The following is a 26,858-nucleotide window of genomic DNA, read 5'->3' as shown; positions in this document are numbered from 1 at the left end:
TTTAATAACATAAAATATAATAAAAAAATTATGATTAATTAATTTTTTCTGATTTATTCACACCGACTTCATTTGGAACGAATTTTAATAATAAGAATTTTATGAGTTATATCATATAATTTTTGTAAAAGGCTATACATTTAAGATTTTATATTTGGAAAACGAATTTTAAATATATTTGAAACGACTTTATAAATTTATTATATTTGGTGATAGACTAGAATTTTATAGAAAATTATTCAAAATTATAATAGGAATGACAATCCTTCAAACAAAACAAATATTGCTTATAAACAAAATGAATAAATTTAATTGTAGATGTTATGGTACGCATGCAGTTAGCAAATAAATGAAAGATTACTATAAAGGATAATTTAGTTTTAAATTTTAAAGAGAATACAAACTTGCTACATTTATAAACCTTGAAACACTCTTACAAATTCACCACAATTAAACAAAATAAAACAACATATAAAGTTATTCATGAGTCCTCAACTCAACACAGTGTTCCTTTTCAGCATAATTAAACAAAAGAAAACAACATATAAAGTATCACATTTAGCTGATTTATTCTTTCATGAGTCCTTTTCAGAACACAGTGTTCCTTTTTAGCATATAACTAACTTAACCACCAAACATTCTCACAAGAAATTCAGGCTTTCCCATGAGAAATACAAAACTTCCCATCACCACTCCAAATACCATTCCACACCCATATCCTATAGCCACTGCTTTCCAACCAAATCCAAATTTGTCTTCTCTCCACAAGGCTTGTGAAGGTGGAGAATGTTGATCATGTTCCTTCTCACATTTCACTGACAATGGAACTCCACATAAGCCCAAGTTTCCCTCATAGGAATCATTCAAAAAAGAACCAAACTGCTTTCCTTGAGGTATTTCTCCCACAAGATTATTATAGGAAAGATTCAGCACTTCAAGAAACTTCATATTCACCAATTCTGTAGGAATCATACCAGTGAGCATATTTGAAGAGAGATCCAATGACTCCAATTTTATCAAATTTCCCATGAAGTGGGGAATAGGACCACTGAGTCTGTTGTGGGAGAGGTTGAGTCCATTGAGTCCTTGAAGCTCTCCAATTACATTTGGAATCTCTCCTTCAAATTTGTTTCCTGATAAATCAATGCTCACAAAGTTTATGGGAATTTTTTTGAATAGCACACTCGTAGCTTTTGTTGGTACCGTCGTGGGTGAATAATATGTTTCAACAAGATATGGCCATTGTATGTATCGTTGTGGATTTCCAACCACCTCATCTTCAACAATATACTTCATGAATTCAAACCTTTGCATGTAGACTTCTGGAATTGGGCCGCTGAAGTTGTTGGATGAGATATCAAAAATTTTCAAACTGTGAAATCCATGCTTGATCTTGAAAATGGCAATGGGACCATGCAACTTATTAGCCCGCAAAACCAACACTTTCAAATACCGTAGAGTTGGAAGCCAATGGGGAAATGTATCTTCTATTTGATTGTTGCCAAGATTTAAAACCTCCAGTTCCATGCAGTTGGACAAAGATTCTGGCAAAGGACCTTCTAATCGGTTGTCATTGAGATTCAGACACTTGAAATTGTTCTTTGAAAAGGTATTTGGCAAAGTTCCATTAAATCTGTTCATTTCTAGACTCAAAATGGAAAGGAAGGATAAACTCGCAAGGCATTGTGGAATGGTGCCTGTCAACTTGTTGTTGGACAACACGAGAGCCTCAAGTGAACTTGCATTGCAAATTGATGAAGAGATGCCACCAGTGAGTAAGTTGTAACTTAGATCAAGATAATTGAGTTGGTAGTTCCTAGAAAATTGGTCCACTGGTGTTGTCAAAAAGTTTTGGGCTAACTTTACAACAAGTAAAGAATCTATTTCATGTAACCAATTGGGCACTTTTCCATTCAATTTGTTGTTGGACAAAATGAGATATTCCAAAACTAGGACTTTTCTTGATAATTTTGGAAATTCGGTTAAACCAGAAGAAGACAAGTCCAACTCCTCTAAGCGGGATAAACTATAATTGACACTTGATACAAAGTTTAGTGATAATTGACTTAAATTTGAAAGGTAAAGATTTTCAAGATTTTGTAACTTAGAGAAAAGTGAAAAATTGAAAGAACCACTGAAGTTGTTTGATGACAGAGATAAAGAAGTAAGGTTGACAAGGTTGAAAATTGATTCTGAAATATTGCCCTGTAAGTTGTTGTAACTCAAATCTAGTTCCTGCAAGGAAGATGAAGATGACGAGAATGCAGGTATTTGGCCTCTGAACTGATTATTCCATAGATATAAATACAACAACGATGGCAAAGTGAAACACCAAGAAGGAATTGTACCATTTAACAAGTTATTAGTCAAGAATAACGAAGTTAGGTTTGAAAACCCTGATATTTTGTTGGGCAGAGGTCCCTCTAATTTGTTACCTGATATATCCAAGTAAATGAGGTGTTGAAGATTTGATAATGTTGATGGCAGCTCACCTTGGATATTGTTCTCACTTAAATCCAATTCTTCAAATCTGTTTGACTGATGAAATACATTTGGTATTTGACCACTGAGATCATTATAATCGAGACTCAGAACATTTAGACGTGGAAGGGTTAAGAGTGAGGATGGAATTGAACCATTGAGGGAATTGTCTGAGAGGTCCAATGAAGTAAGACTTGTAAGGTTAGAGAAAGAAGGAGGGATTGGCCCTTGGAATTTACAAAATGAGAATTGTAAGACGTTGAGAGAAGCTGAACTACAACTCAGGCTTGGAAGTTGGCCATGAAGGTCAGAATTACCTGATAGATCTAGGTGTTGTAGATTTGGCAAACAAAGAGTGTCATCTGTGAACTTTCCCTTCAACCCAGTTCCTCTAAGATTTAGAGTGATCAGAGAGGAAGACAAATTGAGTGACCTCATTGAAGTTGATGGAAAATCTGTATCAATCAAAACTAGCACCCTTAATTCTGTTGCATTTTGGAGCATCCTCTTTCCATTGAAGTTGACCTCATTTTTTTTTCTCATGATTTTTAAAGATATGAATTTTTGTGTGTATAATAGTGTGTTGCTTGTCCTTGCAGGCTTCAACTGATCAGAGTGCATTGGATACAGAGATTCCTTATCAAATTGCATCATTTGCCTTCATTGTGATCCAACTTCTGGGAATTATCGGAGTGATGTCTCAGGCTGCATGCCAAGTTTTCGTTATCTTTATACCTGTAATCGCAGTCAGCCTCTGGTATCAGCTATTAATCTCTGCGTGTAGACTTTTATAATAAGGTGACATATATTTTATGATGATTGCTAAGATCTTACAAACTTGTAATTCTGCAGCAATATTATTTTCCATCACGTTTAGTTGGCGTCTGCAAAGCCCCAAACATTCAACACTTCTCTGAAACAATTTCTGGTACTTCAACCATTAGAAGCTTTGATCAGCAATCAAGATTTCAGGAAACAAATATGAAGCTGACTGATGGGTATTCTCGGCCAAAGTTCAATATTGCTGCTGCCATGGAATGGTTGTGCTTCCGCTTAGATATGGAATTGAACATAATTTTTTCCCTTTTATATGTTTTATGTGATTTGAATGCCTTGCTGGTTTAGCGGTTACGTATGGACTAAATTTGAACATGATACAAGCTTGGATGATATGGAATCTCTGTAATATGAAGAATAAAATTATATCAGTGGAAAGAATACTTCAGTATACTTGTATTCCTAGTGAACCTCCCCTTGTTGTAGATGAAAATCGGCCAGATCCTTCTTGGCCCTTAAATGGCGAGGTTGATATTCAAGATTTGCAGGTACTTTGAGCTAATATAAATTTTTGGTTTTGTACTTTTTTCTCTTTCATTTTGTGGTCAATTGATTTATGAAATTCATGCCAAAGTTTTCTTTTACTAAATGGTTAGAAGTTAGCTTCTGAAACTCGAAAAAATCATGCCAACATATTTCATAATAACATAATTTACACATGGTGTTTTGTGGTATGTTTAAAGTGATGTTTTGCCCATTCTGAAGGTTCGTTACGTTCCACATAACGAACCTTTGCATCTTGATGTTTAATTTTCTGATTTGGCTAGACATTGGTGCAGGACTTATTGAGGAGTATGACACCCCAGCAAGGTTGCTAGAGAACAAGTCATCATCTTTTGCTCAACTTGTTGCTGAGTACCAACTCCACTTTGGACAAATCCGATGATCACTGATTGAAAAAGTTTCTAGATAATGATGAAAATCTGGAGGATTACATGAATTATAATTTCTTTATGGAAAATGTACCTTACTGATACTTCCACCAACAAATAGCATGATGCATATCAAGTTACAGACGGATTCTAAATGCATCATATAAATTGATACTGGTAATGGTATAGTAAGCTTTTATATTACATCATTTTGCTGAAATCAGATCTGGAATCTGTATATACAACCATAAGATGTTTTGATAATAGGATCAATTATCATTTTAATACATAAATAGGAAAGTTGTTAGACAAGCAGTTTCAATCCAAATCTACCGTGCAAGTGTATTATATTGAATTGGATGTATTATCCTTTATTACGTTTTTCATTTTCTTTGGTTTTCTCAGCTGTTCAGTGGTGTTAAAAACAACTCATCTCCTCTGGCCACTCCCTGTAGGATAAAGTTACAAAACAAAGTTTTAAGATGGAAAATCAAAACAAAAAGTCTCAGTTTTTAAGGCATATTGTACTTAATTGTCTATTTATCCAAAAAAAATTGTTGTATTTGTTTGTTTTTATCTATTTAAAAAAATATATATAAACTAACAGAGGAAACACGGTTTTAGATGAGTAGACAGAAAGAAGTGTTTGTTTAACTTAATAATTGAAGAAATAAAAACTCTAAAATGACGACTCTGACCCGCAATGACTTCCAAGTCAATGTGTGGAAGACTTTTAATTACCACAGTGACTTGACCTTTTCTATGACCGCAATCAAAGCTTAATTTCACCCTAAACCAAAACATTGTCTCAACTTTTCATTTGGCTACAGATATTCATCTTTAAATATTCTGTGTGAGCATCTGAAATGATGATGATGATAGGTGTACATCACAAGGATTGCATGGAGAGAAAGCTAATTCTCAAATAATTGCAGAAAATGAACATCTGAAAAGGGTTGAAATGATAAAAAGAAATCGTGCTTCTGATATTCAGACTTCTACTTCTACTTCCACATCTATATCCTCTGCTGATTTATTTGAAACAGATAATCGCCCTGCAAAGAGAAGTAAGTTCTCTAACCTATTATAAGTGAAAGCTTAGATTAGTTGTTAGTTTAAATTATCTGCGTGTTGGAATTGTAGATCTAGCTATGGTACTCACACTTTGTATCCTTAGCGCCCTTGGCAACTCCCACACTGGGCACTCCCTGGGTTTCCTCACCATCTCTTTCACGCCAATCTAGGTAGGTCCTCAAATTATCTCTGTCTATTATTCAATAAATTTGTTTGATCCACCATGTTATGTTTTGATTGAAATGTTCTTTTTAAATTATAAGACCAAGAGTGTGTACTCCGGCAAATTATTTGTGATTTGCAGATACATATATGCTGGATTGAAATTATTGTTGCTTTTTGTTTGTACGCTCTGGAATTGAGACCAGAGTTGTTTGACCCTTGCCATTTTGGTGTGTTTAAAATCTTGTATTTGGACAAATACGGATGTTATGTTTGGTAGATTTGTGTCAAAGGTGGTTTTTGTCACAAAAGGGGATCACATTTGACCTCTGAGAGTCCGAATCTGCCAAAAAAACGAGTTTACGAGTTGACTCGCCAGACAAATCCAAACTCCGTAAACTCGAACGGCGGGTTTGATAACCTTGATATGGAGGATTAAGCCTAACATTTCTCTACAAAACCAAAATCACAACTTTGTTTTAATGTTTTCTAAATCTGTTTTGAGTTTCGCTGAGATTATGTGGCCTAAGTCTAGATGAAGACAATGTAAATGGTAGTCGTACTAACTGAGCATGATGAGGACATGTTGGAGAACATTTCAATCTAAGTCATGTTTGTTTGTTTTTAGTTACATTGGCACGTAAAAAGGTGTCCATTTTGCATCCTTCATGGGATCACGTGAAGGATTCAACCAAGAAGTTGCTTTGGGAGGATGTTTTGGTAAGCAATTTGAATTTGAAGTTATTTACACTACATATGCATTTCTTATTCCGGAAAAGACATTATCTTCAATTGCACGCATGTGGAGACAATTTAAGTCCACACTCACTACTGAGTGGGCTTTGAATGAGGACAAAATCATTCCAGGAATCACTCCATGTGATATATATGGTATCGACCAGGATACTTGGAGCCAGTTTGTACAGATTCGGTCTAATGCATCTTGGGAGGTAAATTCATGTTTATCATTGTTTTGTTAAATGTCAGTAATTGTATCTATGAGACTCGGTTACTCTTCTTAAATGACATGTCCGTGTTCGTGTCAGATCAAACATGCTGTGATGCAGGCATTGTCTTCAGTTGATCCTTCCTCACTCTTCTCACAAACAAAGGGAACTTGTGCTGTTGTAGACCCATCAAAGGAGAACACTCACTCACACCAATAATCAGCATGAGTTATAAATGAGGATCCTAGATAATCCACTCCACACCATTGTGAAAAGATTATGTTAGGTGGTTTAAGATGCTCCACTCATTAAGTTCAGTGACAACTCTCAAAAGCTTTCATAAAGTTCCTCTCTACTGTCACACAGAAGGATACTATTTGTAATTAGACAACTCTTGGTCTAAATCTTTTTCATGCTCCTTTTCAGATATACTCAGATGTTTTACTATTTGAGATCACATGTCACTGTAAGTAAATTAGAAGGATGCTCTGGAATTTTTTTTGTGAAGTGTTTGAAAATTTCAATCTTACAATGAGGATGTAAATTTATAGAACTTAGAAATGTCTTGAACATTTATACCAATTTTGAAGCATTAAAACAATGCACATTTTTTGTTCAATAATTGTGTTCATATGTGTAAGCAAAAAATAACTGCGAGGTTGAAGACCCATAATATTATGAGTTATATAATATAATTTTTGTAAAAGACTATATATTTAAGATTTTATATTTGGAATTTTTATAATAAGAATTTTAAAAATATTTGAAACGACTTTATAAATTTATCATATTTGGAGATAGATTAGAACTTTATAGAAAATTATTCAAAATTATAATAGGAATGACCACCCTTCAAACAAAACAAATATTGCTTATAAACAAAATTAATCAATTTAATTGTAGATGTTATGGTACGCATGCAATTAGTGAACAAATGAAACATTATCACAAAGGATAATTTAGTTTTAAATTTTAAAGAGAATACAAACTTGCTAGATTTATAAACCTTAAAACACTCTTACAAATTCACCACAATTAAAGAAAAGAAAACAACATATAAAGTATCACATTTAGCTGATTTATTCTTTCATGAATCCTCAACTCAACACAGTGTTCCTTTCCAGCATATAACTTAGTTAAGCACCAAACATTCTCACAAGAAATTCAGGCTTTCCCATGAGAAATACAAACCTTCCCATCATCACTCCAAATACCATTCCACACCCATATCCTATAGCCACTGCTTCCCAACCAAATCCAAATTTCTCTTCTCTCCACAAGCTTTGTGAAGGTGGAGAATGTTGATCATGCTTCTCCCCACATTTCATTGTCAAAGGAACACCACATAAGCCCAAGTTTCCCTCATAGGAATCATTCAAAAAAGAACCAAACTGCTTTCCTTGAGGTATTTCTCCCACAAGATTATTATAGGAAAGATTCAGCACTTCAAGAAAGTTCATATTCACCAATTCTGTAGGAATCCTACCAGTCAGCATATTTGAAGAGAGATCCAATGACTCCAATTTTATCAAATTTCCCATGGATTGGGGAATAGGACCACTGAGTCTATTGTGGGAGAGGTTCAGTCCAATGAGTGCTTGAAGCTCTCCGATTACATTTGGAATCTCTCCTTCAAATTTGTTTCTTGATAAATCAATGCTCACAAAGTTTGTTGGAATTTTTCTGAATGGCACACTCGTGCCTTTTGTTATTATAGTCGTAGGTGAATAATCTACTGCAATAATAGATGGCCATAGCATGTATTCTTGTGGATTTCCAACCACCTCATCTTGAACTATATTCTTCATGGATTCAAAACTTTGTATGTAGTCTTCTGGAATTGGGCCGCTGAAGTTGTTGGATGAGATATCAAAAATATTTAAACTGGGAAATCCATGCTCGGTCTTGAATATGCCAATGGGACCGTGCAACTTATTAGCTCGCAAAACCAACACTTTCAAATACGGTAGAGTTGGAAGCCAGTGGGGAAATGTATCTTCTAATTGATTGTTGGCAAGATTTAAAAGCCCCAGTTGCATGCAGTTGGACAAAGATTCTGGCAAAGGACCTTCTAATCGGTTGTCATTGAGATTCAGATTCTCGAGATTGTTCTTTGAAAAGGTATTTGGCAAAGTTCCATTAAGTCTGTTCATTTCTAGACTCAAAATGGAAAGGATCGATAAACTCGCAAGGCATTGTGGAATGGTGCCTTTCAACTTGTTATTGGACAAATCGAGAATCACAAGTGAACTTGCATTGCAAATAGATGAAGAGATACCACCAGTGAGTAAGTTGTAACTTAGATCAACATATTTGAGTTGGTAGTTCCTAGAGAATTGGTCCACTGGTGTTGTCAAAAAGTTTTGGGCTAGTTCTACAAAAAGTAAAGAATCTATTTCATGCAACCAATTGGGCACTTTTCCATTCAATTTGTTGTTGGACAAAATGAGATATTCCAAAACTGGTACTTTTCTTGATAATTTTGGAAATTCGGTTAAACCAGAAGAAGACAAGTCCAACTCCTCTAAGCGGGATAAACTATAATTGACACTTGATTCAAAGTTTAGTGATAATTGACTTAAATTTGAAAGGTAAAGATTTTCAAGATTTTGTAACTTAGAGAAAAGTGAAAAATTGACAGAACCACTGAAGTTGTTCGATGACAGAGATAAAGAAGTAAGGTTGACAAGGTTGAAAATTGATTCTGAAATATTGCCCTAGAAGTTGTTGTAACCCAAATCTAGTTCCGGCAAGGAAGATGACGAGAATGCAGGTATTTGGCCTGTGAACTGATTATTCGATAGATATAAATACAGCAACCATGGCAAAGTGAAACACCAAGAAGGAATTGTACCATTTAGCAAGTTGTCAGTCAAGAATAACGAAGTTAGGTTTGAAAACCCTGATATTTTGTTGGGCAGAGGTCCCTCTAATTTATTACCAGATATATCCAAGTAAATGAGGTGTTGAAGATTTGATAATGTTGATGGCAGCTCACCTTGGATATTGTTCTCACTTAAATCCAATTCTTCAAATCTGTTTGACTGATGAAATACATTTGGTATTTGACCACTGAGATCATTATAATCGAGACTCAGAACATTTAGACGTGGAAGGGTTAAGAGTGAGGATGGAATTGAACCATTGAGGGAATTGTCTGAGAGGTCCAATGAAGTAAGACTTGTAAGGTTAGAGAAAGAAGGAGGGATTGGCCCTTGGAATTTACAAAATGAGAATTGTAAGACGTTGAGAGAAGCTGAACTACAACTCAGGCTTGGAAGTTGGCCATGAAGGTCAGAATTACCTGATAGATCTAGGTGTTGTAGATTTGGCAAACAAAGAGTGTCATCTGTGAACTTTCCCTTCAACCCAGTTCTCTAAGATTTAGAGTGATCAGAGAGGAAGACAAATTGAGTGACCTCATTGAAGTTGATGGAAAATCTGTATCAATCAAAACTAGCACCCTTAATTCTGTTGCATTTTGGAGCATCCTCTTCCATGTGCCTTCTTTCCACTTTAACTGAGAGCGAGAGAGATCAAGTGATTGCAATTTGGAAAGATGTGAGATTTGAGGAGGAATTTCACCTTCAAAGTTTGAAAATGACAAGTTGAGGTGTGTGAGGTTCACAAACTGACCTATTGCAGATGGAATGTTAGAGTTGGAGAAGTCATTGAAAGCAAGATTGAGTGATTGCATATGAGAAAGATTGAAAAGGGTACTCTTTGCACTGATTTGACCCTGAAGCCCAGCACATACAAGGTCGATGGCAGTGACATGACCAGAAATGGGATGACATGTGACTCCAGACCAAGAGCAGCAATCTGTTCCATTTTCCCATGTTGCTATGGTTGGATAAACCTGAAGGCAATGATAATCATAATAATAATATAAGTATACATATAATTATTAATAGTTAAGGAGGCCTTGAAGTGAAGCAGTGCAAGGTTGTCATGGGGGTGACACAAGGAATGGGAGAATGAAAAACGAAAGAGCAGCAAATGAAAACACACAGGAAACAACCACCCCATTCCCATGGATGCTTTCATTCTAACTTGTGTGCAGTCTACAGTGGTCACACAGAATATTTAAAGATGAATATTTGTAGCCAAATGAAAAGTTGAGACAATGTTTTGGTGGGTGAAATTAAGCTTTGAATGCGGTCCTAGACTCGCAGTTTGTCATAGAAAGAAGTCAAGTCCTTGTTGTAATTAAAACTCTTCCACACATTGACTTGGAAGTCATTGCGGGTCAGAGTCGTCATTTTAGACTTTTTATTTCTTCAATTATTAAGTTAAACAAACACTTCTTTCTGTCTACTCATTAAAACCGTGTTTCCTCTGTTATTTTATATATTTTTTAAAATATATAGAAACAGACAAATACAACAATTTGTTTTTGGATAAATAGGCAATTAAGTACAATATGCCTTAAAAACTGAGACTGTCAACTCAGGCTTGGAAGTTGGCCATGAAGGTCAAAATTATCTGATAGATCTAGGTATTGAAGATTTGGCAAACAAAGCATGTCATCTGTCAACTTTCCCTTCAACCCAGTTCCTCTAAGACTTAGAGTGATGAGAGAGGAAGACAAATTGAGTAACCTCGTTGAAGTTGATGACAAATCTGTATAATTCAAAACTAGCATCCTTAATTTGGTTGCATTTTGAAATACTTTTGCTCAACTTGTTGCTGCGTACACCGTGAGGTCCAACTCCAGTTTGGACAAATCCGTTGATCACTGACGGAAACTAAAACAAATAAAAAGTTTATAGATAATGATGAAAATCTGGAGGATTACATGAATTGTGATTTCTTTGTTGAAAATGTACCTTACTTATACTTCCACCAACAAATAGCATGATGCATATCAAGTTACAAACGGATTCTAAATGCATCATATAAATTGATTAGTAAGCTTTTATGTTACATCATTTCGCTGAAATCAGATCTGGATGTTTTGATGATTGGATCAAGAATCATTTTAATACATAAATAGGAAAGGTTTAGACAAGTAGTTTCAATCCAAATCTACAGTGCAAGTGCATTGTAATGACTGTATATTGAATTGGATGTATTATCCTTTATTATGTTTTTCATTTTCTTTGGTTTTCTTGATATCTACTAAATCTACCTTTAAACTTGTGCCACACCCATTATCTTACTTTGTTCCTTACTTTTGGCATTTTGTAATAGGGAAGTGTGATAGCGCCAACATTGTGCCATTGTAATATCGGAATAATGATGGGAAGAACCTGTGTCACTTGGCCACAAAAACAGAAATGGGCATTTAAGAATAAAATATTTTCTTGTCAATTAGTAATCATCATCATTATTTAGTGGGCAAGTGCCAAAGTATTTCAGTTCTAATTGTATCTGTATAAAATCAGAGCATAACTTTGTCGTCTCTGATCCGCAATGACTTCTGATCCGTTCAACAGAAGGGAGTCTAGGACCACAGTCAAAACTTAATTTTAACCACCAAAACCTTATTTCAACTTTTAATTTGGCTATAAATATTCATCTTTAATTCCTTATTCTTCCATGTATATCTCTTTTATACTAAGTCTGTGTGTTAGAATGAAAGCATCCATGGGAATGGGGTTGTTGTTTCCTCTGTGTTGCCATTTGCTGCTCTTTCATTTTTCATTCTCCCATTCCTTTTGTCACCCCCATGACAACCTTGCACTGCTTCACTTCAAGGCCTCCTTAACTATTAGTACTTATAGTTCTGATCATCCAACCATTACAACATGGAAAAATGGAACAGATTGCTGCTCTTGGTCTGGAGTCACATGTCACCCCATTTCTGGTCATGTCACTGCCATCGACCTTGCATGTGCTGGGCTTAAGGGTAAAATCAATGCAAACAGTACCCTTTTCACTCTTTCTCATTTGCAATCACTCAATCTTGCATTCAATGACTTCTCCAACTCTCATATTCCATCTCCAATAGGTGAGTTTGTGAGCCTCACACACCTCAACTTGTCTTCTTCAAACTTTGAAGGTGAAATTCCTCCTCAAATCTCACATCTTTCCAAATTACAATCACTTGATCTCTCTCTCCCAGAATATAATCAGTTAAAGTGGAAAGAAGGCACATGGAAGAGGATGCTCAAAAATACAACCGAACTAAGGGTGCTAGTTTTGAATAATACAGATTTGTCATCAACTTCAATGAAGTCACTCAATTTTTCTTCCTCTCTGGTCACTCTAAGTCTTAGAGGAACTGGGTTGAAGGGAAAGTTGACCGATGACATTCTTTGTTTGCCAAATCTGCAAAACCTAGATCTATCAGATAATGTTGACCTTCATGGCCAACTTCCAAGCCTGAGTTGTAGCTCAGCTTCTCTCAACGTCTTACAAATCTCAACTTGTAAATTCCAAGGGCCAATCCCTCCTTCTTTCTCTAACCTTACAAGTCTTACTTTATTGGACCTCTCATACAATTCCATCGATGGTTCAATTCCATCCTCACTCTTAACCCTTCCACGTCTAAATGTTCTGCGTCTCTATAATAATCATCTCAGTGGTCAAATACCAAATGTATTTCATCAGTCAAACAGATTTGAAGAATTGGATTTAAGTGAGAACAACATCCAAGGTGAGCTGCCATCAACATTATCAAATCTTCAACACCTCATTCGCTTGGATATATCAGGTAACAAATTAGAGGGACCGCTACCCAACAAAATAGCAGGGTTTTCAAATCTAACTTCTTTATTCTTGACTGACAACTTGCTAAATGGTACAATTCCTTCTTGGTGTTTCACTTTGCCATCGTTGCTGTCTTTATTTCTATCGAATAATCAGTTCACAGGACATATACCTGCAATCTCCTCATATTCCTTGCTGCATCTATCTTTGGGTTACAACAAGCTACAGGGTAATATTTCAGAATCAATTTTCAACCTTGTCAATCTTACTTATTTATATCTGTCATCGAACAACTTCAGTGGTTCTGTCAATTTTTCACTTTTCTCCAAGTTCCAAAATCTTGAAGCACTTTACCTTTCAAATTTAAGTCAATTATCATTAAACTTTGAATCAAGTGTCAATTATAGTTTCTCCCGCTTATTCGAGTTGGACTTGTCTTCTTTGGGTTTAACCGAATTTCCAACATTATCAAGAAAAGTCCCAGTTTTGGAATCTCTCATTTTGTCCAACAACAAATTGAATGGAAAAGTGCCCAATTGGTTGCATGAAATAGATTCTTTAGGTGTGGTAAACCTAGCCCAAAATTTTTTGACAACACCAGTGGACCAATTCTCTAGGAACTACCAACTCATACTTCTTGATCTAAGTTACAACTTACTCACTGGTGGTATCTCTTCATCTATTTGCAATGCAAGTTCACTTGTGATTCTCGATTTGTCCAATAACAAGTTGACAGGCACCATTCCACAATGCCTTGCGAGTTTATCGATCCTTTCCATTTTGAGTCTAGAAATGAACAGACTTAATGGAACTTTGCCAAATACCTTTTCAAAGAACAATCTCGAGAATCTGAATCTCAATGACAACCGATTAGAAGGTCCTTTGCCAGAATCTTTGTCCAACTGCATGCAACTGGGGGTTTTAAATCTTGGCAATAATCAAATAGAAGATACATTTCCCTACTGGCTTCCAACTCTACCGAATTTGAAAGTGTTGGTTTTGCGGGCTAATAAGTTGCACGGTCCCATTCCCATATTCAATACCAAGCATGGATTTCCCAGTTTGAAGATTTTTGATATCTCATCCAACAACTTCAGCGGCCCAATTCCAAAAGACTACATACAAAGTTTTGAATCCATGAAGAATATTGTTCAAGATGAGGTGGTTGGCAATCCACAGCAATACGTGGAATGGCGATCTTATTTTGCAACATATTATTCACCTACGACTGTAACAACAAAAGGTACGAGTGTGGTATTCAAAAAAATTCCAACAAACTTTGTGATCATTGATTTATCAGGAAATAAATTTGAAGGAGAGATTCCAAATGTAATTGGAGAGCTTCAAGCACTCAATGGACTCAACCTTTCCCACAATAGACTCAGTGGTCCTATTCCCCAATCCATGGAAAATCTGATAAAATTGGAGTCATTGGATCTATCTTCAAATAGGCTGACTGGTAGGATTCCTACAGAATTGGTGAATATGAAGTTTCTTGAAGTGCTGAATCTTTCCTATAATAATCTTGTGGGAGAAATACCTCAAGGAAAGCAGTTTGGTTCTTTTATGAATGATTCCTATGAGGGAAACTTGGGCTTATGTGGAGTTTCATTGTCAGTGAAATGTGGGGAGGAGCATGATCAACATTTCTTGTGGAGAGAAGACAAATTTGGATTTGGTTGGAAAGCAGTGGCTATAGGATATGGATGTGGAATGGTATTTGGAGTGGTGATGGGAAGCTTTGTATTTCTCATTGGAAAGCCTGAATTTCTTGTGAGAATGTTTGGTGGTTGACTTAGTTATATGCTGAAAAGGAACACTGTGTTGAGTTGAGGACTCATGAAAGAGTAAATCAGCTCATGCAAGTATTATACTTTATATGTTGTTTTCTTTTCTTTAATTGCCGTGAATTTGTAAGAGTGTTTCAAGGTTTATAAATCTAGCAAGTTTGTGTTCTCTTTAAAATTTAAAACTAAATTATCCTTTGTGATAATGTTTCATTTATTTACTAATTGCATGCGTACCATAACATCTACATTTAAATTGATTAATTTTGTTTATAAGCAATATTTGTTTTGTTTTGAAGGATTGTCATTTCTATTAATTATTTCGTTAACATATTTTTATTGGCAGCAAATAATATTTCACAATATGATGTTTTGTATAAATTATAGTTTATTGCATTGGATTGATTTTATTCACACTTTAAAGTTTTAATCAAAGATTATTTTTTAATGTAATCATGAATAACTCTTTCAATTAAGATTTATTTAATTGAGTTTATTCTGAGATTAACTGTTATGTGTGCTATGTATTTATAAGTAGAGATTTTAACTAGACGATTTAGTAATTACTAAGTACGTAATTCAAAAGCTAATTATAAATTTAAAAAATACTTTCGGATTACATAATTTGAAATATTGCATAAGATATTTTTGGAAATATGAAAATTTATGGAATTGAAAAAAGAACATATGAAAGTGCAGGAAGAAACAGTCATCTCGCAAAGGAAAGTCATCACAATCACTTTCAGAAGATGGATAACAAATGGGATATTTCTTTCTGCACCCTTACATTGCATTTGTTTGTTTACAATGGGCAACGAGCGACAATTTTGAAAGGTTAATTTTGTTATTTTGAAAATGTAGGGGTGCAGAAAAAAAAATTAGGGATGCAAGAAAAAAATACCCTAAGAAATAAGCACAATTGAACTTGAAGCCCAAACACCATTCTTAACATGTGCACACCGAGAAAAATAAATAAATAAAAACTTCGAAGTTCAAGCAAAAGGTTTATTACGTTAATATTTACAATTAATATTATCAATCAATTACAAATCATGTTATAAGTAATTTCTAAACTTGTTACTGTGTAATAAATTAAATTATAGTATTTTAATCGGAAAATTTGAGTTTTACAATCTATTAAAAATTGTTGACATAAATTAAAATTTTCAAAATAAAATTCTTCAATGTGACTTTGGTTTATTTGCTTAGGTTAGATTTGTTGGCTATACAAATATTGAATATTATTTGAAAAAAATCACATTTATTGGCAAGTGCATCATCGTCGACAAAAAAACAAAAAAATTGATAATTATTTGTCTGTAATTTATTATATTTGAACTTCTTTTTCAAAAACTCATTCATTCAGGCCAATAATCGACCAATTACAACAACTGGAGAAAAATTGACTTGTACTATTATTTTTACTTTAATTTAAATATAATTTTAGTCTAAAGATTAATACTATTTATCAAATTACATATTTTGTATTTTTCAAATTATGTAACTCTAAAGGTTAATTTTAAATTTATCTTAAATTTGAAGAGACTAATAATATTTTTCTACTTTTAAAGATTTCTTTTATGTTATTCAATTTTTTCATAAATAGTTGATATTTAGATTTCTAAGAGTAAATTTTTAAATGTGAATAATTTTATTACAATTGAAAAATTGGATAAAAATGAATTATGAGTCAACCAATATAAAAAAACATCATCTCTTATTCAAAACTATGTGTATGGATTTTTTTTATATTTAATTTAATTTTTATTTTTAATCAATGTATAATTTTTAACTCATTTAAATTCTTAAGCTAGATAAAAAACATTACTACATAGTCCATTTTTCATACATGTAAAAAGAAAAATATATGAACTTATGTACTGGTAAAAGAAAGCTATGATTTTTTTTATATGAAATTTGCTGAATTCTTGAGATATATTAAAAAATTGTACTTTAATCTAACTTAACCTGATAAAATCGGTTTATAAGATACAGTTTGTACTTACTTATATACTATAAAATGACTAGTTGATGTAAAATTAAAAAAAAAAATAGAAATAACTTCAGTAGAATTTTCTGCATAATACATCAAATAAGAGGACAAAAAGTAAGTCAGTGTGTGCACTCTTGATTTGATTCAAATTTCCCTTTGAAGATTTTGTGTATGTTTTAGATTCCTCACTCTCACTCTCACCCCATGTGTTTCTTGAGGATAATGCTCAATTATTTACACTTTAAGTAACACTTACACATCAATACTTTATGTGTGTGAAAGTCAATTGCTACAATGTGAACTACTCAAAGAAGTGATAGATGTTACAAAGCAGTGATTTGTTTAACAATTTTGGCCATTATACAAATTTTAACCCTGTTTTTTATGCATAATTATTTGGAATTAAAACCATACAAATTTAATTGTATATTTAAAAATTAAGAACATATAAATATATTTAAATATTAAAAATTCCCCTAAAATTATTCTTTAGAATTACAACAAAGTCAAATACTGTGCAGTATCATTTGAATTAGTGAAAGTCTTTTGACTAAAATGTGCCAAAACTAGACTCTCTTTGCATAGAAACAAACTTAGAAATTATTATTCTGTATACTTTGTGAACTTCTGCACACATTTTCTCAGCCCCATTTGAAAAAATATGACCTTATGGCTGATAGTGATAGTAGCCTTTGATTCTTAGTACATTCAATAATCTCCACAACTGAAAAGAGGTAGTTAATTAATTTTAGATAAATAGACACTTGTAGTCAAATACTAATAGTAATAATGTTTCAGTGATTAGTAGGATTAATTTTACCTCCTTCACAGTGGACGTCAAATGTAAAACTGAAGATCAAGAATTTGAAGGTGATCTTCGAGATTATCCCTTTATAATTGCAACTTTGAAAGTTTAGAGATCACGATAAGATGAAAGGAACTGTTGACAATATTCCGACGATCAAGTCTCCGAAACTAGTCGAACAAATAATAATTTTATTATTTAGCTCAATTTTTAAAACTATGAACATGCAATGAGAGACATGTGGTTTCTTGAGTATCTTGTAGGTTTCTGCAAAAACCCACTTCAGGAGAGTGAGTTTTCCCTTGGGAGGAAAATAAACAGTAACTGAAACCTATCACAATGGCTAAATCAAAAGAAAACTACAGAAAATTTTATGCCGAACAAACATTTGTGGATTTTTTTTCTCTTCTTTATTTCATATTTCTCTTCTGGTACAAAGAATCTGAAAAATTCTTTCAGAGATACAACACAGGACTATTACAACCATCGAACACTGCCACCAAGTGTAAATCTTCATGCCCCTAAAATGGTGGAAAAAAAGAGAGGAAAACAAAGTCCTATATCTGGTCAATTACAACAATGAAATGATATAAATAAAAAAATAATTACAAAGAAATGATGAGCCCTTGACACAAGCTCCACTGCTAGAATGGCATAGAACAACAAACAATGTACCAGCAGCCATCTTCAACAGCATATATATACAATCATAGACACACATAGATGCCTAATTTTCCTTCTGCTTCACCTTATCATCAGGCTCCCCCAATACAAATTCAGCATATAAATCCTTCAGAGCAATCATGACTGTAGTTATTAATGGCCCCATAATAGCCCCCTGCAGACCAACAAATTCCTTCAGCAATGCTATGGAATGTAAGAGAAGTAAATCTATACAAGCTCACTTATAAGATGAAGCGGACCCCAGATACTACACATATTCATTGAATCCACATGTTCACACACAATTTACAAAAGAAGACTACAATATCAAATCAAGGTATAAAGCCAAACCAGTCTAAATTTTAGAACAAGCATGGGTTGGATTGGAACTTCATGTGATCACTTAATCTAAACAATGACAATGCATGTGAGACTATTACTTCTAATTGTATGCAGTCTATGAACTATAGTGTAAAGTGTTGTTATACTATCATTCTACCACAATTGTCATTGCCATGTATGATAAGTTTATCCACTTTTATCATCACTATCTTCTTAAAAGACGTATTAGTATGATTTCTTATTGACTGGCTTGTAAAATTTTTTACATGAACAATGCATAGAAACAATACTCTACAGAAAGAGATCAGAACATCAAACGATGGAGGGTAAAAATTTACCTCTACAGCAGATGGAAACAAAGCAATTCCTCCAATGATGCTCATTCCAGTAAGATATGCACTGTGTCCGGGCACATCTTCCAGAATTTCAGTTGCCCCATAATCCATGAGGAAAAGGTGAGTAACAGACAAGAAAATGGCCACTATGTATCTTCCTTCCAGCACTAGCTGTAGTGCTGCTGGAATTGTTGCAAGCCAAGACGGAAATATGGGAAGCAAAGGGCTAATAAAGGCAAGAACAGTTGACACATACAAGAAATGTATTCTGTATAGCCTAAACAAAAGCCAAGTCAAGCATCCTTGGAAGAATGAAATCTCAGCAGTGGACAAAAGAACTCCTGAAATTGCCTTATCCAACACTTCAACGCATTTTACCTTAGCCGAGTTTGAAATTGGAACCATGTGCATCACTTGTTCTGTTACCCCACCGGACTCTGATGTTATGAGGTAATACAAAATCCAGAAAAACACCATTGTCTGAGACACAAAATTGAAAACCTCTGCAGCACCAGAGACTACAGAGTTCAAAATGGAAAACACAAACTTTGCACCGCTTCCAAGCACACTTGTACCACCAGCCAAAACACGTTGACCAACATCTATCCCTTTAACTGCATACCCTTTTGCCCTCTCAACCAAATCTTCCCTAGTGAATACAAGCTCTTGCAAAAGGGTATTAAGTTCTGCATAAATTTCCCCCCACTCTCTGTTCCTAACCCTGCCCTTCAAACTCAAGATCCTTTCCGCGAGCGGTGAAGCCACCATTAATGAATCCGTTGAAGGCTGAGAAGAGTTAGCACTAGCAGGAGCAGTTATCACAAACTGCTTAACAACCGTCACAAATTCAGTCATATTGTACTGCGCCGCCAACCCATCAATCTGATCAGAAACCGTCTCATAGAACTGACTAGTGTACTTATCCACAACTCCAGCAATGTCATTCTCCTCAATCCACTTCTTCACACCGATTCTCTCAGCATAGTTGTTCTCTTCCACTCGCAATTTCAGCGAGATCACTGCCTCCTTCCCTTCACCTCCAATCTTGTAAGAGAAGAAAATCACCCCACTCAAGAACCCGACAATCATGCCGACAATCAACCCAACAGCCACGACGGTTTTCAACCTCTTCAATATCCCTCTGGTGAAAGACGCCCCAAAGGGAGAGAAACTGAAAGCTACATTCTTGGAACTGAAAACGAAGCTTAATCCGAGAAGTGACAGAGACCCAACAGCACCAAGCCTCTCATAAGCAACAACAAAGACCCCAAAAGACAAGAGCAAACGAAGCAGAGTGGAGAACCCACTAAGCTTCCGCGAGTCCTCATTCTGGGGCTTTGGTTTCCGGAGAAGGATTGTGAGACAAGCTTGGCGAATCTCCGCGAGGCTGGTAACGAAGAGCGAGAAAACGGTGACTGGAAGGGCGAGGAGAGTGTGGAGGAGACCTAGTTTGAGAGGGTGAGACCAAAACGAAACGATGGCTTGGTGAATGAGTCTGAGAGGGATGGAGCAGAGGATGGCCCATTGCAGGGGTTTGAGGTACTGTTGCAGGAGTTTGTAGAGAGAGAAGAGGATGAGAATGGCAAAGGCGAGGCCGGCGTGAGCCATGGCTATGTAAAGGGCAAGCCGCGCCTGTGAGTCACCAGACGGGTTGACTTTTTTGTCGGCATTCGGCGGCTGCGGTGGCGGCGGCGCTGGATCGGAAGAGGGCTTTCGAAGGGAGGCGGATCGGAACATGTCGTGCCACGCCGGCGTGGACGTGGCAGAGTTAGGATCAGAGTAAGGGACAAGGTCCATGAAGAGTGGAACAGAACACAAACACAACTGCAAAAGCAAATCAACGGATAGATACAATTTGTGAATGTTAATGACAAAACATATCTTGTGTCAGATTTGAATGGCTAAGAAAAGAAACAGAGATACATAGTTTGATTTTCTAAGGTTTGTTTTGTGGTAAAAATAGTAAAGAACACAACCTTTTAAACTGACAACAAAGGAAGAAGAGTGAAGTGAAAAGTTGTGAAAAAGAATAGGTACTTGTCTTCATGGGACTCTGTCTTTTGTTGTGTTGTTCCCTTTTCCACAAGTCATCCCAATCTTCACCCTTTCATCATATCTAAATTATGAGCTTTGGTAAGCATTGATTAAGTAATGATAAATACTTTTATTCTAAAAGATTAAATTAATGAATATATATTTTATTAACAAGTGATGATTGGTTATTGAACTCAGTATTTTTCAAGTCTGCTAGATAAACAATATGGTTCTTAAAAATAGTATACTTTTAATTAAATTCTAAGCTAAAAAAATTAAGTGTTCATACTTGATACTTGGAACTCCGTTGAAGAAAACTTTATATGATTAAAGACTCAATTTTTTAAATTAAGTTTAATGATCATGTTATCACCAACTAACCCATTATTAAACATACAGAATAGAATTGAAAAAAGATAATATTTTTGTTGTTTCATTTGTGAAGATACCAACATAATAATAGTACACGAAAGCAAAATATAACCAGATTAGTTATTCTACTCACAAAAGGATTTTTTTTTATTTTAATTAAACTTTTAAATTATGCATGATCATGACTTAGTTTTGATAAAATAAATAAGTCAATAGACACTTGTTTCTATGTGATATTGTAATTAATTTATATTTAGCAACAACATAAATAAATAAATAAACTATCTGGCACTGGACTAGAAATAACAGTGTTTTCATTGTTAATAAAAGGTTGTTAAAGTAGGAACCAACCAACCAACTGTTACATAATAAGTAATAAAACAATGAGAGAAAAAGCAACCATATTATTTTTAGTTGAAGATTGAGGTAATACATAACCAGTTATGAAACTTGTTGGTAATTGTGTAGATCTTGAATACAGTGTTTTGTTTTTTCTTAGAATGTTTTGTGAGATGTTGGTGCTTGGTTGAGAAGAGAAGTTGATTTGGTGAGACTAATTGCGAACATCAATTCGTCTGCGGAGACAGAAGTAGGCAAAGACACGGAAGCAGAGAGCCATGGCTATGAGAACCCATGCTTCAGTTAAGCCTCCTTCCAAGTTTACTGTGTCAAATGTTGGTGAACTCTGCAGTGTTCTGCACCCTCTTTTGCTTTCACACTCATAGAGTTCTTCTCCTGAATACTGCACTTTTAGAAGAAGTCTGAACCCATAGTACACGAACGACAAATACTTCAGCCACTGCATCACCTTCGGTACGTGCTGCATGCAAACCATTCTCTGTTAGAAGCTATTTCAATCAAAAAAGGGTCACATCAATATTTCACATAGGTGGTGTTTATTAACATGTGACTTGAGCATTTTCATTGAAGTTCTTTTTGGAGACGAAATTCGTGAAATTGAGAAAGTGGGGATGCAGAACTGTGATTAAGGCTGCAAATTTCAATGTTGGTACTACTTTTCACCTTAGCATAGACACGGACACTAACATTGATACGACACTGACACGGACGTTAATACGATACAGACACGGAGATTAATATTACACAAACACAAAGATATGTATAATCTTTAAAATGTAGTACAAATGACACTTTATAAATTATATAAATTGACAATAAAGATTTATGTGTACAAGTATGTTTTAGTTTTTTTTTAGCAAAAAGATGCTTCTCATGAATGGTTCAAAAGGATTTGTTTTTTATTGTTATAATAATAATAGAAATTTATACAATAAGTTTGATTTTTTATAAAATTAATGTATTTCTCCTTTTTAAAATTATATTAGAATATTAAAATTATCAGAAATTCAACAAATATATTTTGAATTAGACACTTCACCGATACTTATAGTGTCGGTGTCCGATACGTATATCTAACACGGACATACCAATTAAGAGGTGTGTTCGACACGAACATTACCATGTAGAAGCGTGTCCGAGCCTGATAGTTTTTCACAGCATAGAGATTTATACCTGGACATAGTAGCCACCGGTGAGAAGGAACAACATTAGTACCAAAGAAGCAACTATCCCTGCTCTTTGAATGCTCATAACTGCAGCTCCAAATAGTTCTCCAGCACCCTGTAAACAACATTGTGTTCTTTAAAGCTTCAAGCCAATGATGGTTCATTTACATATAATGTCTCAACACGGCTTACTTGACTTGTTATAGCTATTAACAGCACCGCGAACAAAGTCAGGAAGAAGCATGCAGCGGTTCTCTTAAATCCAGCCATGAAGTACAAGATGAGCATGAAAAATGTAGGGTAAAAAACATGCGCCACCATGTCACACAGAGTGCTGCTTACATAGTATACACTCAGTCTATACATGTCTGCTTTCCTTTCTTTCACCAAGTAGATCTTCTCAAAAGGAAAGACATAGACTGCTCCAAAAATACATGAAGATGTCCAGAATATACAGATATAGAACATTAAACCAACCTGCAGAAAAGATAGTGGTCCATTATAATGTTAGTCTAAGAGAGTCTCAGATAGGTCTTTTTGTGTAAGGGTTTTGAAACTACCTGATCTCTAACTTGAGCCTCTGTATTGGTTGAAGATTTCCACCAAAGTAGGCCCAACAGAAGAGCAATGCCAAGTGCTTGAACTAATCTTAATTTATCAAAATAGTCCTTGCATCTTGCTCTGAATGTTCTCTTGTAAAGAATGAAGAATTGGTCCAACCAACTCACTGTCCAGTCCTTTTTAACCTGAATGGCTAGCTGAAGATGTTCTGGTGTGTTTGCTGCTCCATGATTCTCATCTTTTTCTTTTGGTTCCAGTGTTTCTTTATACTTGAGTTGTAGATACTAACAGATCAAGGGAAGGGTTATTAGGTGGTGTATAATAAGATTGAACATGCATAAAAGATATATAATGCAGAGTCTTACTTCAATAACAGATTTTGAACTGTCAGCAGAATCTTGTTCTTTGAAAACATCTTGTGGAAAGCTTATGTTATTCACTTGTCCAGTTGCCAAGTCAAGCATGAATTCTGCAGGATTCATTGGTATTTCTGGGGTGAACCTCAACGATGAAAAGTACTGCATTGCGTCCTTCGCCTTCCCATAGTAAATGGGGTATCCTTCTGATATAAGAAGAAGTTTGTCAAACATGTGAAAGATTCTGCTGGATGGCTGGTGAATTGTTGTGATTATGGTTCTTCCACCCTTTAGGCAAATCCAAAGTATTTTCAGCATATATTCCAAATTCTTGGGGGGTTATCAAAATGAGAATTAAATATGGTTACAGATACCTTGGCAAGTCCTTGAAGAGTGACAAGGAGTCTGTTAGCTGCTGTGGAATCAAGGCCTGAAGTTGGTTCATCAAGTAGAAGCAGTGAAGGATCAACAAGGATTTCATAGCCTATGCTGGTTCTCTTCCTTTCTCCTCCAGAGATGCTTTTGAGATATCCTCCACCTATTTTTGTGTGGCGACATCTATGGTTATACAAAAGATTATTTAGGGAAACAGTTTTGTTTCTTTCTTTTGGAGGAATTTGTAGCTATTTTTAGCTATCTAGCATAGACACGTTTTAATCTTTGAAATATAGGATACGGGACACGAATCTATATATTATACAATTATGAATTATATAAATTGGCAACAAAGATTTATGTACATAAGTATGTTTCACTCTTTTTTTTTAAGCAGAAAAGTATTTTTCATGATTGTTTCAAAATGATTTGTTCCTTGTTTTTATAATCATACTAAAAATTTATAAAATAAATTTGAGTTTTTAAAAAATTAATGTATTTTTTCTTTTTAAAATTGTGTTAGAACAATGTTAGAATTATAAGAAATCCAATAAATATTTTTTGAATTAGACATTTTACGAGTGTCGTATGAGTGTCGGTGTCCGATACGTGTATCCGACACGGACACGTCATTTAAGAGGAATGTAAGCATCCAGTAATCACATGTACACCTATTCTAGACACACCTTTCAAGGCCTAGGTCCTTGATAGTGGTCTCCACTCTTGCATATTTTTGTTGCTCGCTCATATTGCTTGGTAACCTTAAGAATGCTGAGAAGATTAATGTTTCCTCTACTGTAAGTTGTGGGAAAAGCACATCCTCTTGTGTAACAAAGCCAATCCTATAACACAGAAAAACACAAACAAACAGAAATTCTGTTAAATATCTAAGCACATGTCATGACATGGATGCTGATGCCGATGCCTATGAAGTTTTCTAACCTCCTTTTGACAGCAGGATTAAATCGAACATCATTGTAAGTTATCTTTCCCTTTACATTGTCTACCAATCTTCCCCCTACAACTCTCAACAAGGTTGTCTTTCCACTACCAGAAGGACCCATCAAAGCAAGAATTTCACCAGGGCCAATGCTTCCTGTCATACCCTTCAAAATTTTCTTGTATCTATCTTCTTCCATGGTGTGTTGTGTGGCAACTTTTGACATCACTGACTTCACAGGATTAGTGGAAGCCACTTGGCTACCTCTCACCTTATACTCTACATCTTCAAACTGCATATTATTGAGAATGTTTATGGCAAATAACAACAATCATAACAACTATACAATCAAGAAGCAAACACTGTTAATGATGATATTCTGACAGATTGAAATCAGTAAGTGGAAAATCATCAAGACCCTCTAAGTGCATTGCAGGAAGAACTAAGATTCTGATAAAAACAAAAACATTGCTCTAATGCAATAGAATAAATTATCATATGATCTACAATTCCAGCCAATTTTTGTAGCTGTCTAGCTGAGTTCTATTAACTCTTTCATAATTTGAAAAAGTAAGTTACATGTCACATAGAATTTGACCAAAATTATTTATACATAGTTTTTAACCATGCAATAATCTGTGGTGATGTAGGGGGAAAGAAAATCCTGATTAAGTTGCAGAGTTTAACCATTTTTCTCTACCTTGAGATAAATGGGGAAGGGGGGATCTTGGTTGAAATTGGAATCCTCAATTTTGATGTCAATCTCTGTGTACATATTCGGAAGATAAGCCTGAGACATGAACTCCATGCTGTGACCAAAGCCATTGCTCCCTGCAAATTGCATGGAGCCAAGAGATGGGGGTGACATTGACATGTCCTCAATCTCTTCTTCTCTTTCATTCTCCATTATCTTGGAAGCTAATGAGAACTTGTTGAAGTCAAGTATTGTAATAGTATAGTTTAGATACTGTGAGTCAACTGCATCAGACCAAGAGGTTGCCTATATATCATGTATGGAGGCAGAATTTTGGTTGGTGGGCCACATACTTTTCATGGCAGTTTCTTGGTCCATGAAAGGTATGAATGTTGTTCTCCCATATGCTTTGAATTCAACCATTGTGATTTGTCATTAGAACATGTCAAGAACATGAATAAATTGGCTTGGTAAGTAACTGAACGTTTATCAAATACACTTCTGCATGTCTTCAATCTCATGTTTATTAGATTGATGTGAAAAAAAAATGGAATACTTCTTTTACAATGAAAACTCAACAAAAAAGTCATTTCCATTTTGCAGATTCACTTTTCTTTTTCAAGTATTTGGTGTGCATACTTTTTACTCACAAAACATGTGGGATAACAGGTATAATTTGAACACACCTTGTTGTTTTCAGCCCAATCTTATTATGCTCATTGTTGAATATGTTTGGTTGAGTGATATGAGATATCTTTTCTTAATTAATCACGTTAGTTGTCTGATTAATATTGATACAATCATATTTAATATTCCTTAAAATTCAAATTTTGATTTTGTTAAGTGTTACCCATTACTTCAAGGCAAGAGTTAAGGAATTAAAACTATTATTTCTTGATTAAAAATTTAACAGAGATTTCTGGTCTCATAATTTCAAGGAAAATGTTTTTTTAACTATCAATACGGTTTAAAGTCCAGCACTCAGTCAGAATCGACTGAACCATTACACGCAAGCAGAGAACTAGTGACATTAATCAAAAATTAAACA

At 34.8% G+C, this 26,858-nt stretch overlaps 4 protein-coding genes, 1 long non-coding RNA gene and 1 pseudogene across 6 annotated transcripts; 2 read left to right on the top strand and 4 right to left on the bottom strand.

Annotated features, from left to right (window-relative positions):
* Nucleotides 1-472: 472 nt before the first annotated feature.
* LOC150025707 (uncharacterized) lies at nucleotides 473-10,528 on the bottom strand (annotated as a pseudogene).
* LOC150025709 (uncharacterized) lies at nucleotides 4,953-6,992 on the top strand. The gene is made up of 5 exons (XR_016514743.1): nucleotides 4,953-5,257; nucleotides 5,334-5,434; nucleotides 6,055-6,146; nucleotides 6,294-6,376; nucleotides 6,473-6,992. It is a non-coding gene; the product is annotated as an uncharacterized LOC150025709 (long non-coding RNA).
* LOC150025708 (receptor-like protein 9DC3) lies at nucleotides 7,299-9,281 on the bottom strand. Its single transcript, XM_090293774.1, has one exon. The coding sequence runs from the start codon at nucleotides 8,524-8,526 to the stop codon at nucleotides 7,510-7,512; it is 1,017 nt and encodes a 338-aa protein (XP_090149900.1). The 5' UTR covers nucleotides 8,527-9,281; the 3' UTR covers nucleotides 7,299-7,509.
* A 1,236-nt stretch (nucleotides 10,529-11,764) lies between the features above and the next one.
* LOC137826879 (receptor-like protein 7) lies at nucleotides 11,765-14,999 on the top strand. Its single transcript, XM_068633035.2, has one exon. It carries the CDS (start codon nucleotides 11,915-11,917, stop codon nucleotides 14,819-14,821), a length of 2,907 nt encoding a protein of 968 aa, XP_068489136.2. The 5' UTR covers nucleotides 11,765-11,914; the 3' UTR covers nucleotides 14,822-14,999.
* Nucleotides 15,000-17,981: 2,982 nt separating this feature from the next.
* Nucleotides 17,982-21,084, bottom strand: LOC137825848 (uncharacterized). 2 transcript variants are annotated; one of them, XM_068631633.2, is made up of 3 exons: nucleotides 20,990-21,084; nucleotides 18,956-20,776; nucleotides 17,982-18,450 (listed from the first exon to the last, which is right to left on the bottom strand). In XM_068631633.2, the coding sequence occupies exons 2-3, from the start codon at nucleotides 20,747-20,749 to the stop codon at nucleotides 18,340-18,342; spliced, it is 1,905 nt and encodes a 634-aa protein (XP_068487734.2). In that variant the 5' UTR covers nucleotides 20,750-20,776; nucleotides 20,990-21,084; the 3' UTR covers nucleotides 17,982-18,339. The 2 variants fall into 2 exon arrangements, with proteins under 2 accessions (XP_068487734.2, XP_068487733.2); XM_068631632.2 differs by having other exon boundaries at nucleotides 20,929-21,054.
* A 571-nt stretch (nucleotides 21,085-21,655) lies between these two features.
* Nucleotides 21,656-26,069, bottom strand: LOC137826494 (ABC transporter G family member 26). Its single transcript, XM_068632473.2, has 9 exons — nucleotides 25,817-26,069; nucleotides 25,119-25,408; nucleotides 24,863-25,018; nucleotides 24,176-24,359; nucleotides 23,811-24,089; nucleotides 23,445-23,729; nucleotides 23,077-23,361; nucleotides 22,892-22,999; nucleotides 21,656-22,178 (listed from the first exon to the last, which is right to left on the bottom strand). The coding sequence occupies exons 1-9, from the start codon at nucleotides 26,021-26,023 to the stop codon at nucleotides 21,912-21,914; spliced, it is 2,061 nt and encodes a 686-aa protein (XP_068488574.1). The 5' UTR covers nucleotides 26,024-26,069; the 3' UTR covers nucleotides 21,656-21,911.
* Between the last annotated feature and the right edge of the window lie 789 nt (nucleotides 26,070-26,858).

This window comes from Phaseolus vulgaris, chromosome 8, assembly GCF_051622355.1.
Source record: "Phaseolus vulgaris cultivar YP4 chromosome 8, ASM5162235v1, whole genome shotgun sequence".
Lineage (NCBI taxonomy): Eukaryota > Viridiplantae > Streptophyta > Magnoliopsida > Fabales > Fabaceae > Phaseolus > Phaseolus vulgaris.
The sequence above is the reverse complement of the archived record's forward strand: the minus strand, read 5'-3'. Positions and strand labels throughout refer to the sequence as shown.